Source organism: Martes martes, assembly GCF_963455335.1.
Source record: "Martes martes genome assembly, chromosome: 12".
NCBI classification, from domain to species: Eukaryota; Metazoa; Chordata; class Mammalia; order Carnivora; family Mustelidae; genus Martes; species Martes martes.
Genome location: NC_137900.1, coordinates 60,081,444 through 60,097,681, shown reverse-complemented (window position 1 = coordinate 60,097,681; position 16,238 = coordinate 60,081,444). Strand labels below are relative to the sequence as shown.

General features: G+C 41.5%; 1 protein-coding gene across 3 annotated transcripts in view; it reads right to left on the bottom strand.

Annotated features, from left to right (window-relative positions):
• UNC13B (unc-13 homolog B) overlaps nt 1-16,238 on the bottom strand; it is a 218,887-nt gene that overhangs the window by 12,204 nt on the left and 190,445 nt on the right. For all 3 annotated transcript variants that reach the window (XM_080819880.1, XM_080819882.1, XM_080819881.1), the window contains 9 exons: nt 14,208-14,377; nt 13,626-13,741; nt 13,139-13,302; nt 10,309-10,459; nt 8,655-8,723; nt 7,158-7,247; nt 6,689-6,817; nt 1,683-1,810; nt 965-1,050 (listed from right to left, as the gene is read on the bottom strand). In XM_080819880.1, coding sequence (XP_080676006.1) covers nt 965-1,050; nt 1,683-1,810; nt 6,689-6,817; nt 7,158-7,247; nt 8,655-8,723; nt 10,309-10,459; nt 13,139-13,302; nt 13,626-13,741; nt 14,208-14,377 — 1,103 coding nt within the window. The remainder of the gene's footprint in view (nt 1-964; nt 1,051-1,682; nt 1,811-6,688; nt 6,818-7,157; nt 7,248-8,654; nt 8,724-10,308; nt 10,460-13,138; nt 13,303-13,625; nt 13,742-14,207; nt 14,378-16,238) is intronic.

The window sequence follows — 16,238 nt, the reverse complement described above, 5'->3', positions numbered from 1 at the left end:
CAAGTGACTTCCTCACTGGCCTGAAAGGGTAAGGCCTGGGCTACAGCCCCAAGCTTGACCCAGTATGGACAAGAGGCAGCTATTGCTCTGGGGCAGAATTAAAGAATGTATATGTACAGTTTCTGGCTGTCTCCAACTTAACACAGATCTTCAAGGTTTCTTTCAACCTCAGCTCCTAAACCTCAAAAGTTTAAGTCTGAGGGTTACCCATTTTCCCTGTCACTCCACCAAAATAACAGATCCAGACTCTGATTTGTCCTCACCCCAGACTGCTCCCTTTCCTTGTAAGTCCACTTGCACAGACTGAGGAGACAAACTAACATATAGAAACAACAGGAAAGGCAGCTAAATGAGTGAACACAGAAGGGTACAGATGGGAAGGTTGTATACAGGCAGACAGTGATATCTTTGTCAATCAAAGCAGGAAATGGATAAAAGAATAAGCTAAATAAACAAGATGAATAATAATTTGTCCATGACACTGCTTTATAGGAGAAGGGAGGGAAGAAGTATCTTTCTGGCTCTGTCATACCAATCCAGAACAGCTTTTAAGGAAAGCCAGGCCAGGCAGTCTCTAATAAGAGAAAATAATCTTATCTCTGTATTTATGGTTCTATGATTCTTTAAAACTGTAAAGATAAACTTCACAAGACCATTCATACTCCAGAAAGTGGGCCACTTGACAACACCCAGCATGGGATGAGTTGATCTTTGGGTTAGGGAAAGTCTTAAACAGGCACTTGGTCTAAAGCTGGAAGGGGAAATTCACATCCACATAGCCATTTCCATTATTACTTTGGCTGAACCTCTGCCTACCTAAGGAGTCCTGACATGACTTAGACTCCCTCTAGTTTCTCTCCATACCATTCACCCAGAACTTATAATTGTCTGGGAGAGGAAAGGGACAGCAAACAAGGTGCTTGGGCTAACGGCCTACAGTCCACTGCCTTTGGCGTACCCTTACCCTCCAGTGCATATTTCATGTCTTGGGCAAAGAGCTGCCACATCACTTCTGCGCTGACTTTTCCCACATTCAACTCCTGAGGAAACCTGGATGATGGAAGAAGCCACAGTCAGAGAACAAAGCAAGAGCTATTTGATTTGACTGATTCCAAAACTTATGTGCCTAATCTCTTGGAAGTCAGATTGAAGAGAGGAGAAGCCTAGGAAACAGGACTGGGCTCAATCTGGAGAAAAGGGACCCAGGAGCCAGTGAAAGGACAAGTGGGGTAAAGGATTCCCTCAGGCAAGGTGGTCCAGGGAAGAAGATGCCCAGAAGGCAGGGATTTGAGGCCCAGAGAAGGGTTGGAGCTAGAATGCAGGCCCAGGCTAAAGAAGGTGGACGAGAAAGTTCAAGGAGTGGGCCTAAGAAAGCCCATTATTCACAGTGGACAAACACATACACACATGGTCTCTGGATCCCCTGGGACTCCTATGGCAGCCATTCCCAGGGGACTTTCACTCCAGGGAGGCTGGCTCAGTCTGGACAGGGCCCCCCATTATGTTTCCACACCTGTCTCCAGAAACAGTTACTCAGATAGATACAAGGGACAGAGGGACAGACGGACGTACAGGAAGAAGAGGTGGCACTGCAAACACACAGAGATAGGAAAGAAAGAGGCTGTTAGACAGATGGACATGCCAACCACCAACCACACAGGGTCAAGTGGGTTGATACGCACTGGTTCAGAACGAGTGTGTAGGAATTCTTATCTTCCTCTATGATTGACACAATGAGCGTGATAAGTTTGGGCCAAAAATCCAGGTTCCGAATGCTGGGTCCTTGTTCCTCTGGAGGTAGTTCCTGTTTCTTGTTGCAGAGGAGACAGTGAGAGTCAGAGTAGAATATGGAGAATGTCTCCAATCTTCTTTCTCTTTCCGTCCCCATACCCCTTCCTTTAGAATCAGGTGCCCTTCTTCTCCTAGAGCCTGTCTTCCATAAGACTGCCCATGTTCTGTCAGAGGGGTGACTGTTGGGAGGTCCTTATACACAAAGAGTCCATTCCAGAGAACTTCTCTCCCCATCTCCAAGGAACTAATATGACATGCTTGGTCGGTCTAGGAGACATAAGGATGCCTGACCCCCTTCCTCATTCTCAATAGCTATGAGTATAGTGACTCCTCAGACAAAGTAAGTTGCCCCTCTGGCCTCACTAAATAGGTCTAGCTCCATGTAACCCCATTGGCAGTCTCCTCTGACACCTCCCCTAAATTATCACACACATACATATACATCTCAGCTCTGAGAAGCTCCTTCAAGTTCTGCAGGAGCTACTGCACAGACCTAGCATGCAAGTGGGTCCAACCTTCAGTGGGTTAAGGACTTCCCTTAACCTCATGAATGCTATTAGGAAGAAGAACTGTATCTAGGAAGCTATTCGCCTAGTTGTATAAGATAAGGTCTTGATGAGCCAAGAATACTCAATGGGGATAAGAGATAAGATAGTCTCTTCAATAAATGGTGTTGGGATAACTAGATACTCACATGCAAAAGAATGAACCTGGACCCCTTTCTTACACCTCTCACAAAAACTAACTCAAAATAGATTAAGGGCTTAAATACAAGGCTTGAAAACATAAAACTCCCAGAAGAGAACATAGGGAAAAAGTTCCTTGACAACGGTCTTGGCAATCATTTTTTGGATATGATACCAAAGTACACACATCAAAAGCAAAAACCAACAAGTGGAACTACATCAAACTAAAAAGTGTCTGTAGAGCAAAATAAACAATCAACAAAATGAAAAGGCAACCTACAAAATGGGAGAAAACATCTGCTAACCTTATATCTGGTAAGGGATTAATATCCAAAATATAAGTAATTCGCATAACTTAATAGCAAACAAAAAAATCTGATTAAAAAATAGATAGAAGACTTGAATAGACCTTTCTCCAAAGAAGACATACAAATGTCCAGCAGCAAGAAGTGAATGGGTGGCTCATTCGGCTAGGTCTGAGCTCTGCTCAGGTCATGATCTCAGGGTCCGGGGATCAAACCCTGAATCGGGCTCCCTGCTCAAATAAATAAACAACAAAGAATGCCCAGCAAGTACATGAAGAAGTATTTAATATCACTAAACATCAGGAAAATGCAAATAAAAACCACAAAGAGATGTCATCTCACATCTGTTAGAATAAATATTTTCAGAAAGGTAAGAGATAACAAAGACTGGCCAGGATATAGAGAAAAGGGAATCCTGACACACTGCTTGCAGGAAATGTAAATTGGTAGAGCACTATGGAAAATAGTATGGAGGTTCCACAAAAAATTAAAAAGAAAACTATCCTATAGTCCAGCCATCCTACTTCCAGGTATATATTCAAAGAGAATGAAATAACTATCTCTAAAATTTACTGATACCTCCACATTTATTGTAGCATTATGCATAAAAGTGAAGACATGGAAACAACCTAAATGTACACCAGTGAATGAATGGATAAAGAAAATGTGGTATATAAATATAATGAATAATAATAATAATAATAATAATACTCAGCAACGAAAAAGAAGGAAAGCCTTCTTTTTGCGGTAACATGATGGACGTTGAGGGCAGTATGCTAAATTAAATAAGTCAGACAGAAAGAGAAAAATACAGTATGATCTTCCTTATATATAAAATCTACAAACACCAAACACATAAAAAAGAGTGGAGTGGTGTTTGGCAGGAGATAGGGACAGGGGAAATGGTGAGATGCTAGTCAAGAGGTGCAAACTTTCAGTTCAGATGAATAAGTTCTGGGGATCTAAGGTACAGCATGGTTGACTATAGTTAAAATACTGTACTATATACTGGAAAGATCAGTATGAGAGCAGAGCTTTAATGTTCTCACCGTAACAACAAAAAATGACAATTATGTGAGGTGCAGGCCTTACTGTGGTAAACATCTCACAGCATGCACTTGTATCAAATCATCACACTGCACACCTTAAGCTTACACAATGTTATACATCAATTATATCCTAGTAAAGCTGGGGGAAGAAAAAAGACTTGGTGGGAAGAGGTAAAGGAATACAGTGGTGAATCTCAGGAAAAGAGAAGCAACTCTACATTCAGACCCTGGACAGGACAGGGAGGGGTCACTGCTGGAATGGACATTTGTTTCCCACTAAGACAAAAGCGAAGTTGGAACCACACAGAGGAAGAGGGATAAAACTTTTATGTGGGATGCCATATGTCATCACAGTCTCTACAGTCCTTAATAAGCCTGTATTACACGGAAGTTACTAGAAACCAGGACAGAACCCACAGAATGTAGATTCCGCCTGCTTAATATCACTTAAATACATCTTTTCCTTTAACTTTTTCTGCCACTACCCTATCCTTATCATTCAAGGGTCTCCTAACTGGTTTTTAATCTTTCTTCCAGTCCCCTTCCACATAGCTGTTAGTGACCTTTCTGCAAAGAGAATCTCATAGTGTGACTCCTCTGCCCTTCAATGGTCTTCAGTTAAGGCCTTCAGTAAACTTCAACTCCACTGCTTGACACAAAAGGCCTTCAGTATATGATCCGTCAACCCCATACCTTACCAATTCCCTTTCCTCACAGCCATCACCGCCCCACTACCACCACTTATTTAGTGCTTATTAGGTGCCAGGCACCTAAGAACTTTACATGGGTTATCTCATTTAATCCTCCTAACTGCTCCATTGGGTGGAAATTACCATCACCTTAATTTTACAGAAGAGGAGACTGAAGGCAGTGAGGTTACATGACTTGCCCAAGGTCTTATAACTATAAACAGGAGAACCAAGAACTGATCCCAGATAGCTGAACTCCAAAGCCTGACACTGTAACTACCTTAATTAAATTGTTTATATTTCTTCAAATTAACATACTCATTCACTCTTCTGTGCCTCCAAACATTCTACTACCTCTATATGGCATCCCTCTCTTCCCCAACCCCTTTCATTAGCCAACTCCTACTCATTCCTCAAAATTCCAGTTGAGCTTTACTTTTTTTTGAGTATTCCCTGATACCGCTGGTCTGCTGAGATGCCTCTCTTGTTAAGTTCCCAGAACACGCTCTATGAACTTTTGGCAACTACAATAAAATGCAGTAATAATAAATGATTAAAAAATACAATAAAGTAAATTTTAAAAAAAACAATAAATCTAGTAATTTGTCCCACCTACCTCCACTAAATGATGAGCTCGCCAAAAAGAGATGTGTCTTGATCAACTTCACATCCCTACATGTTCAGTTTGTTAAGGGATTAAATGGATGAATGAACCAATGACTGAGTGATTGAAAGAAATAAAAAGACACCAATGGTTTACCTCACTGTAAATAATGAATAATGAGAGTGAAAAAAGTAAAAAACTGCTGGCAAAATTCAAAGGTTAAAAAAAGTGCCTGAATGGTTTATAAGCCCTCTTTCAAAGTCCAGGCTCAACTCATGCTAGGGAGCAGAGACTAAATATTCACAAAGACCCCTGCATAGTTGAAAACTCAAAGCTGAGAACAGTGTCTTCTCCAACCAAAGAGAATCTACAGATAGATGACAGAGGAGCCCAGAGTGTGGTAAGTTAAACAAAGGCCCCAGGAAAACCTCCCATGAGCTTCAGAACCAAGGGGAGGTTTTATAAAACTTAAAAGGAGGAAGCCTTAAAAATAGGACTGGCACAAAGAGTACATTTGGGAATGGGAAGAGGCAGTGTGAACAAGATTTAGTCTCTACTGAGGTACTCCTAGGAAGCATTAAAAATTAGATGTATTCATCAAAGGGCAAATGTTCAAGAGATTTAGGTTGTCCTCTCATTATTTGCAGTCCAAATCCTACTGTCTTTTAAGGTTCACATAAAATGCCCTTGTTTAGTAGCTTTTCCCAATACTTGATCAAGAGTGACTTCTTCCTTCTTGGAATCCCTTCCATTTTATTCAGCTTTCAAGGCACTTCTCACAGACTGCTTTGATTAGAATTATATATATGCTTACGAACTGTGAACTAACTGAAGAAGCTCTATGCTTTCCTCATACCTGACTCATTCAATACATATTTGTTGGACTAAAGGGCATATATTTTGCAAGTGCATGGTCTGCAAGAAACTGTAAGCTAGTAACAAGACCCAAAAAGAAGTCCTGGCTTTGAAATGAGAATAAAAGATACTATTGAAAGGATCTTGAGAAACATACACAGTTACCAGGTAGTAAGTTAGGATGTCAGCATAGAACAGCTGATGTAGCTCAGCCTCAAAGACAGAGAAGAGTCAGCCTTGACAGTCAGCTGATGAATATATCTCAGAAGACCATGTAGTGCAGAGAGAAGTATCAGAGGGAAAATTTAAATTTCCACAATCCGGTAGTTCAGAGAGACAACTACAGATCTCAGAGGAAGGCAGCCTGTAACAAATTAAGCTTGGGAGAGAAAAAAGACTCTAGGATGGACTGAGAATTCACCTACTCACCCTCTAAAACTGCCCAAGTTTTGGTCACTTACTTTAGCACCAAACTAAAACTTACTGTTGCCACTTCTGCTCAACTCAGTTATGTCACATCTCATCCAATGGTCCCTATTAACCCACAAATGTCTCACACAGTTTCGAAGGTCCTCACTCTACACTTTACTCATCCTAAAGAACAATAAGGACTTTGTCCTGAGCTCCTTTCCACGATAACCACAGTAAAGGAAAACTGAGGATCCAAGAGCCACTGACAGTTGATCCCACCTGATCCTGAACCTCTTACCAGCTGGTACTGGCGACTGTACAAGTCATGGCAGTTGTTGAAGATATACTCATATGTGGAGTTCAAACAGGCCTTCACACAGTCCTTTACCACTTGGCTGGCTCTTGGAGGGCTCTGAAGTTCTTGCACCTGCCAATTAATAAAAGAAATATGGGCCCACGGTCCTCCCCACCTGAGTGGCTCTCTTCCTAGAATTCCCCTCAAACTACTCCATTGCATCATCTCTCGATGGGTCCCTGGACCGTACTCTAGGATGAAATTGCTAGGATATCTGATTAGGAGAACCACGCAGCCCATCCCTATTGATCTACAGTCTTCTCAGAAGTAACCCAGAGAACAGGTGTATGGAAATGTGGGCTTAAGAGGTGATGAATACTATAGCTTAAGATTGTACCCAAAGATTCTTAGTCTTCATGTTCCTGTGGCCAGGTGCCCTGTCTATCACCATCTAGCCCAGTTTCTCTCTTACCTTCATTCTGAAGAAAGTAATGCTGGTCAGCAAATCCACTGTTGACTTTAAGTCCTGAAGCCGCTCAGGGCTTCCAGCAGGGAAATTATTCTGTTGCAAATTAAGCAAATTTAAGAAAGGAAAAGAGAAATATGAAAGCCTTCCCTGCCAAAAGCAATGAAATAAAAAGCTTCCTTAACTGCTACCCACTGGGATTTTCCCCAGGTGAGCTGAACAAAAAAGCTGTTAAACTACAGGTCTCCCTCTCTATTCTACTGACACAGACAGGCCCTTGCCAAACACAGGGGTTAATAATCCCCAGCCCAGCAAGCAACACATCCTATGCCAACCCTACTTCCCATGCAATGTGTGAGCATTTGTACAAATGGACACACAGACACACATATTTTATACACACATTTTTCTTGGGTGAAGATTCTTACACTTAAACAGTGAGTTCTTCAAAAGTTACAACGTAACTATATATTCTGGAATATAAATGGAGCCACACTACGGCCCAGACTAAGATCAAGGATATATACTTTCTGTACAAGGGACCCCAGCTATTCCACTTTCCTTCCAGAGACAGAAGATGGCACAGCTCTGAGCAGAACTGTTTTGGAGTGAGTTCTTTAAGACCTTCCCACCATGCCTCACTTCATTCCCCTTGGCATGGGTTTTAGGAGGAAGCTGCCAAGGAGAGCTGAAGGGAGATGTTGAGCCACTCTCCATTTTAAGGATTGCTTTTTTAAACCTTCAAATGGCTACTTATATGCCAAATATAATATACATAGTCAACTCTCCATTATTCATGCAAATGGAGGGCACTGAAATTGCAGATAATTAAAACTCCACTTCTTTTTGACTTTGAGGTTATTTTTATACTTACTTTTTAATGTGGGTATATCGCCTGTTCTGGAAATTCACAATACTTTAAAGCAAGTAACAAAGCCATTCTAAGAAGATCTAACTTAGGAAGAATTGGGAAACTGCCCATTTTCGTGTCCTTCCCTGTCCCTGGTACCCACCCTCCTAATATATCTATTTTCTCCTTCCATTCTAGGAATGGACATGACCCCCGCTACCAGTCACTTGCTGAAGCCAAGCTATCTTTTCTCTCCCTTTAACCAGATTCTCATACCTCCCTTGAAAAATAAGGAGAATATGAAAAATACAAAAAAGGAATATAGGTATCTAATTTTTAAAGGGGCATTTCTGGAAGAGATTATCCACCCTAATGAGAATGTCATCAGAGAGTCTGACAGAGTGACATCAGTATGGTTGGAGAGCCAACGGCCTATAAAAAAAAAAAAAAAGCCACACCTGCTATTTACAATAGCATGGTCTTTGGAGTTTGGAGAATCACAGATGTCAGTGGCAGTGGCCCTGTATGTAGGTGTGATGACAGGGACCAATTTTCCTTGCCTTTAATCTTTATAGCCAAGATTGGACTATGGTTTCTTTAGACAGAGCTTGACATTATCTGTTATTCCATCTCACAGTCCTGTCTTCACTCACCCTGTAGGTAGAGAGGTCAATCCTCAGTGAGTTGTGCAACTGGTCCAGTAGTTTTACAAATCTCTCTTTCTGAGGGTAGGAAACAAATAACAGGGAAGAGAGAAATAATCTGAGTTCCCTAGACTGTAGCAGAAACAGAACCATCTGTGGGTGAGGAGGAGACATTGGTTTAGGGACACATCCAGATTATCTCATCCCTGCCCATGAGAAGAAAGAACAATGTAACAGAGGACTGGGATAGGTGGCCCCTGTTCCATCTCTTAGCAGCTCTGTCTCAAACTGGAATCTTTTCACACTGGCAAGGAGACAGGAAGTCCCCAGGAGAGAAACTGCTCTTTCTATATAAGAGTCAATCGGAGATGACTCATGCATCTCCATTCCTTTGGGACTCTAACCTCTCTTGGTCAAATAAGAGGAAACTCAAAACACATTCTCCAACTTGTTCCTGAGTCTGAGGTCTCCTGACTTACCTTCAGGCAGCTCTTAACACTTAAATAGCCACAGCCTACCAGTAATGATAAGAGGGAAAAACAGTGATTCATTTGGAAGGTGATCAAGCAGACCTGAGACCGTTTCCCTTTCAACCATATTCCACATCATTTTCCTTAGTTTATACTTTTTAAATGTTAAGATAAATAACATGACACTATTTTTATCTTATTATTATTTTTCACTTAACATATAATGTATTATTTGTTTTAGGGGTACAGGTCCGTGATTCATCAGTCTTACATAACACCCACACTCACCACATTATTTTGATAGTTGATTTTTACAGAAAAGGTATAATTAAATGTGGAATCACATGCCTATAGCCTGTTGGTATAGCACTCCTGGAATTCATATACTGATTATATGATAGGTCATTAGGTCTTATGTAAATATATAAAATGGGATGAGATAATGAAACACATATTTGAGTGGCTTAATCAATGATGTTAATTCATCTACAGAAAGACTCTATCAAAATAAGGGAAGGTGGTTACTCCCAAAAAACAGGGCTCAGAGACCCAGTAGATTTGGGAGTATCAGCAGTGTTATTCCTAAAGAGGTAATCTTTGTGGCTGGTCAAAGATATTTCATCTGGTTTACACTGAACTTATGTCAGGTGACGTTCTGAATAAAGATTCAACTTCTCAAGTAACTTAAGACCAGGAAAGGGCATATCCTGGATAGGATAAATAGTCCAAACACTAGAAAAGGAATAGGCTCAGGAATATACTGGTATCTTCACTTAGACATCAGTCTCATATGAACTTGAGTGGGTATGAGTCAGAGAGAAACAATATAAGGTTAAGAAAAGTCTACTTGTGGACTTGCAGAACTAAGGAACATGATGACTCAACCAAGTTCTTGGCCTAGAGAGGTTCTGCCTGAGCCGAGGTGGTACCTCTGAAACCACAGTGATGCTATTCCACTTTCTCTCATTTATCCATGTCTGAGGAGAGTCCATTAGTAAGTCTATCTACCCATAATGAAATAAGGAAGAGTCTACTAGCATAGTCTACACATCCATAAGGAAACAAGTACATCTATCTAAGTGGCAGCTCTCTGCATTTTAGGCATATAAAATAACTCCATAGTTCCTACTGGGAAAAATCAAATTTTATTAACTGATAACAAATGAGTAGGTATGTTTTTACATCACACTCACCCCAAAGTTGGAGGCTGCAAAGCGATCAGATGCAGAAACATTGGTGGAGGCAGTTGTGTGGGCATAATAAGCATTGATGTTGGCCAGTAAGGTGCTCATCACTGCAGGCACACCAGGACACATGTACTTGGATGACAAACATGCAAAGTGCCTGAAAAATAGTATCCTCAGCCTCAAAGACTCTTCAGGGCTTGCAGCAAAAACCAAGTAATTAAAAGAGCTCATTGGTGTGTATGAAGCTTCCAGTAACCTTGGCATACAAGGATCTTCATAATTGATTCACTCAAATATACATTAATGAACGCCTACCATGTGCCAGGGCCTGTGCTATGTGCTAGAATCCAAAGATGTGATAGTCTGGCAGAGAAAGCAAGTGTTAGAAAGTCAATAAGCCAAGGCATGCTAGGCAAAACCTAGAAGTAGAAACACACAAGAAGAAACACACAAGAAGAGAAAGCAAGTGTTAGAAAGTCAATAAGCCAAGGCATGCTAGGCAAAACCTAGAAGTAGAAACACACAAGAAGATCACCTCAATCAGAATGGTTGGGGGTTGGAAGGGATTAGAATAAGGCTTCTCAAAGAAGAGTTGATTGAACCAAGTCTTAAAGGATTAGTAGGAATTAGTCAAATGGAGAAGTGTGCAGACAAAGAAAAATTGCATTGCAAAAGACAAATATATGTCATAGAGACTGATTCATTTGGGAAACCTCAGTTATGGCCACTGTTCAGGTATTTCATAGAGGAATACCAAGAAATGAGAGAGGAGAAGTAAGCATAAAATAGTTAACAGAACTATTTTATAGATAGATATAGATAAAGATATTTTATATTTTATAGATAAACAGGAGAGTTTATCCTCCATACCACGATAAATTTTTTTTTAAAGATTTTATTTATTTATTTGACAGAGAGAGAGATCACAAGTAGGCAGAGAGGCAGGCAGAGAGAGAGGGGGAAGCAGGGTCTTTGCTGAGCAGAGAGCCCGATACGGGGCTCGATCCCAGGACCCTGAGATCATGACCTGAGCCGAAGGTGGAGACTTAACCCATTGAGCCTCCCAGGTGCCCCACCATGGTAAATTTTAACATGAAGGCACAATGTGATCAGACTCATTTTTCAGAAAGCTCCCTTTGATGATAAATTGGAAAAGGCGGCTTGGAGAGAGATGAGACAAGGACAGAAAGAGCAGTTGCAGAGTTAACAACAATCATTCAAAAAAAGAAGCAATGAAGCACTAAATGGAACAGAGAAATGGTTAAGAATATTGATTCTACAGCAAGGTTGTGTTTGAATCTCAGCTCCACCATTTACTCAGTGATTTTGGATAAATTTCTTAAGCTTCTCTATGCCTGTTTTCTTACCTGTAAAATGAGAAAGATAATGATACCCCCTCATAGGGTTAATATGAGAATTAAATGAGTTAAAATTCATAAAGTGCTTAGACCAGTGCCTGGGATATAAGGAAATGCACAAGGTAGTTGTTATTGTTATCATTATTATTGTGCTATAGTAAAAGTGATGGGTTAAAAACACTTTAAGGAGATACGAATCCAGGTTTCAGAGTTTGGATGTTGGGAGTTAAAGGGGCAGTAGTAATTATGAAAGAAAAGTTTAGGCTGACTCCTAAATTTGTGTGAACACCTGTCTAGAAAATTGTTCCACTTAATAAAATAGGAAATATAGGAAGATATCATATATTTGGTGGAGATGATGTTGATTTGGAATTTAGCCATACTGAGGAAGCAGCTGACAATGGATCTGAAATTCAGGAAAAGGTGTGATCTGGAAAAAGAAATTGGGAGTCCCTAGACCATAAGTAGCGGTTAAGGTCATAGGTTTGGATGAGATCATAGAGGAAGAATGAACAGAGTAAGAATTGTAGGGAGGCATTCTCAAAGCTCATTCCTCACTATATTTCTTCATCTATAACGAACTTCTTGTAATTCCTTGAACAGTCTATGGTCGGCTGCATCTCAACACCCTAGCACATGCCTTACTGGAAATGCTCCTCTACCTTTCCTGTATTTCAAGACTCAGTTCAAGTGTCAAGTCTTTAATGGCTTCCCTCACATGCCTCCCCTAAAATTTTGATGCTCTCATAATACCCTGTTATTACTTCTACCATATTATATTGTAATTGTTTGTTTAATGGTCTCTTTCCTACTAGACTCAATTCCCCAAGCACAGAGGTCCCATCTTATTCATCTTTGTGTTCTCACCACCTAGCACAACATGTGACACCTAAAAGGAACTTGATAAGTTTTTAGAATAAATGAAGCACATCCAGGGCAATAGTTACCCTCTGTTTACCTGGGGCTGCTTCCTGAGCACAGCTCTAGTGGCAGTCTCGCCAATATACAAACAAAACCTCTTCTCATAGTAGGCAAAAATTTCCAGCATAGGAGTCTTGGTCAACTCCAGACACAGTTGCTTTCCCTATAGTTTAGTGACCTCTCTGATATCCAGGCCAATCTATGAAAGCTTGTCTATCACACACATATACATAAGAACACATGTGGTATCACCTCAGGCCTGTGATGTTTGGGCAAGTTTGTCCTGGCATATCCTTTTATGTCCTTTGCCCTTCTTATCTTTGAACTGTCGGGGAGACAGATAAATACCTTCTCCCTGAATTCCTGATAAACACACTCCCTTTTTACACACATTTTCTTTGCCTTAGGGTCAAAGACCCACCTCACCTCAGCTCAGGAAGGAAATCAACAAATCACTGCATACTACCCCACTAAGGACCTGTTCGTCCTCTCTGTGTGCCTTCATTAGCCTCCCCAAGAGTTAGCAGCCACTTCCCAAAGCCCCAGGGGAGCCTCACGTCATGGCCTGATATATGGACTCGATGCCATAGCGCATGGCAAATTCATCCACAATTTCTTGGGCAGTCTCATCAAAGTACACCTTCCATGCATCGTCTCCTCGAGCTTCAGGGATCAGGACTCCTCCACTACCCTGAATGTCTGTGAGGTAATGGAAAAGGTTCTGCAGGAGACAGAGCAAAGGAAAGAGTTAAATATGTATTAAAAACAAAACCAAAAACTGGTGGTAAAGTCCAGGAGATTGTGAATAGGGATCCAAAGAAATTCTGTCTTTCAAGTCATTACTAATTTCTCATGTGGCCCCAGTAGGCTGCTCTTACATTAGTGAAAGAAAACTAAGGCTGGGACTATTACTTGGGCTGTCTGGGGTAGCACAGTGAATAAAAAAGAGGGCTCAGATCTTCAACCACCCAGCAATCCCATTTACTGTCAAGGGCCCTTCCCAGCACAGCTTTCTGATACCCCACCTACAAAGGACTGGCTCACCTCATGGAGACACGTATACTGCACATGATATGGTGCTACCTTCTCCTCCCCCTTGATCTCCACACTAATTTGTAGTCGGATAGCCCCTGAGACAGCTGATTTATCTGTCCTCTTCTCTAGGAATAAAAGAAGACCAGAGATTGACACCAATGCAACTACAGAGAACACAGACATCCCCCATCCCAGCTTAACCCAAGGGAAAAAGAGGCACTGATTCAACCAAGGGTTCACCTAATAGGGTGAACTTACTCCAGCAACCACATCGTCTACAAATACCCCAAATATTCCCCCATAGAAATTCTCTTATGCCATTAAGAGAGCCGGGAGCTAAAGCCATTAGAGGTGAGCATGAGGATTAAAGGGCCTTCTGGAATCTGAAGAATGTCCAGCCAGAGTGAGTTCCAGCCACTTCCACAGAACTGTCCCCCATCTCTACTCATGATCAGTTCTCTGCAGGTAAGGCAGACTCTGTATAGAGGAATGCTTTAGGGACTGAATGATGGTTTTAGTAGATCGGCTTTTCCCCAGATTTTCCACTCATGCTGTCCCTTCTCAGCAACTTTCTCTGGTCCTGTTTCTTACCCAAGTTGTACCAGACATCCATCTCGCCACTCAGTGTCCGAACCTCTATAATGGTTTGGCCGAGGAAATCATCGGATTCTCGCTTCAGCCGCTGCTTTACTCTTGACTTGATGTCATCATCCTCATCCCATACACGTACCTTAATGCGATCAGAAGAGTTGTGGCACTCGCTGTGAGACAAAAAGGCAAAACCTGTTAGGGACCAACCAAGCAGCACCCATTCCTAGTACTTCCAATTTCCTCCCAAAGCACCATCAACTGTACTTGAGGCCCTGCAAAGGAAGAAAAGGAGTCAGGGAACAGTGGTACTAAAGTTCCAAGTGAGTCAAACTATCCTAGTCAGCCTGGAAGGCTCTACATACCATTATCCAGTCCTTATTCCCTTGACATAAAGAAGGGTGAGAGGGGAAGAATAATTAGGGACAATTCTGATTTCCTGTGCAGCTAGCTGTTATCAACAACATCAACAGGTAGACAAATGTTACAGAGCCCTAGGAAGCAACCGCTACTTCCCTTCCCAGAGTCAGTAAAAGTGCTAATGTTCATGATATGTCCATCTGGTCATATCTGCTTAGCTTTCCATCCAACTACCCCATCTATCTAAGTTTGTGCTTGCTGAACTTCAATTACAGTTGAATTGTCATTTTTCTCTATGATATTTCCTTTAGAAAAGGTAGTTTGGCCAGGTACCCTCCCATGTTCTCCTTCCCTCACAGGTGCTTACTGGGTCCTACTGCCTCATACTTGTACTTGATAGAATTTGCTGCTTTTTTCCCTCTGTATTCTCATAATATCTTTGCACATTTCATTAAAATACTAGAGTATAACCTCTGGTCTACTAAAAAATAGACAAATCAACAAAGAGCTTCTCGAAGGCAGGAATTGTCTTACATATTTCATTTTTTAAGATTTTATTTATTTATTAGAGAGACAGAGAGAGAGAACAAGCAGGAGGAGGGATAGGCGGAGAGGGAGAAGCAGACTCCCTGCTGAGCAGGAAGCCAGAAATGGGGCTCAATCCCAGGACCCTGGAATCATGACCTGAGCTGAAGGCAGATGCTTAACCAATGAGCCACCCAGGTGCCCCATGTCTTACACATTTTAGACACACAGTATCATCTATAGTGTTGTGTATAGAATAGGGGCTTAAGAATGTATTTGCTAATATGATCTCCCTGATATGAGGAAGTTGAGAGGCAAAGTGGGGGGTTTGGGGGATAGGAAAAGAATAAATGAAACAAGATGGGATCGGGAGGGAGACAAACCGTAAGAGACTCTTAATCTCACAAAACAAACTGGGGGTTGCTCGGGGGGAGGGGAGGAGGGAGAGGATGGTGGGGTTATGGACACTGGGGAAGGTATGTGCTATGGTGAGTACTGTGAAGTGTGCAAACCTGGCGATTCACAGACCTGTACCCCTGGGGCTAATAATACATTATATGTTAATAAAAAAAATTTTTTTTAAAAAGAATGTATTTACTAAATGGATAAAAGCAGCAAATTGACTACAGAGTCAGTTCATTTAGAATTAATTTAGAATAAACAGAATTCAAGCAGGAACCACTCAGATTCTCAAAGAAATAGGTGCTCCCCCCAGTAACTACTACCTCTGGACTGGAGGCCAATTGTACTAGGCCCCAATCCCTCACATGAGTTCTCTCAGGAGCCAACAGAAGAAGGTCTCTACATAACCAGCCTGCTTAGCTAATTCAGACTCTTAAGTCCTGGTCCTTGGCCTTAGGGGTGTGACAAAGCATCCAGATTCTCCAAACATTATCCCATGTCCTAGATTAGAGCCTGCAATTTTTCAACAACCATCCCTTACTATCTTAAGAAATAGTCTATAAGAAAGTGACAATGGGAAAAGGAGTAGGGGTAGAAGCTGAGGCAGGAAAAAAGCAGGGCCTTTTAAGGGAAATGGAAACTTCTCCCGACTCCAGATTTCCATCTTCAAGCTAGAATTACCCAGTTGTAGGGCACAGGCATTCCTTCCTAACTCTCCAGAAGAGTCTAATCCTTCCTTGGCAGGAT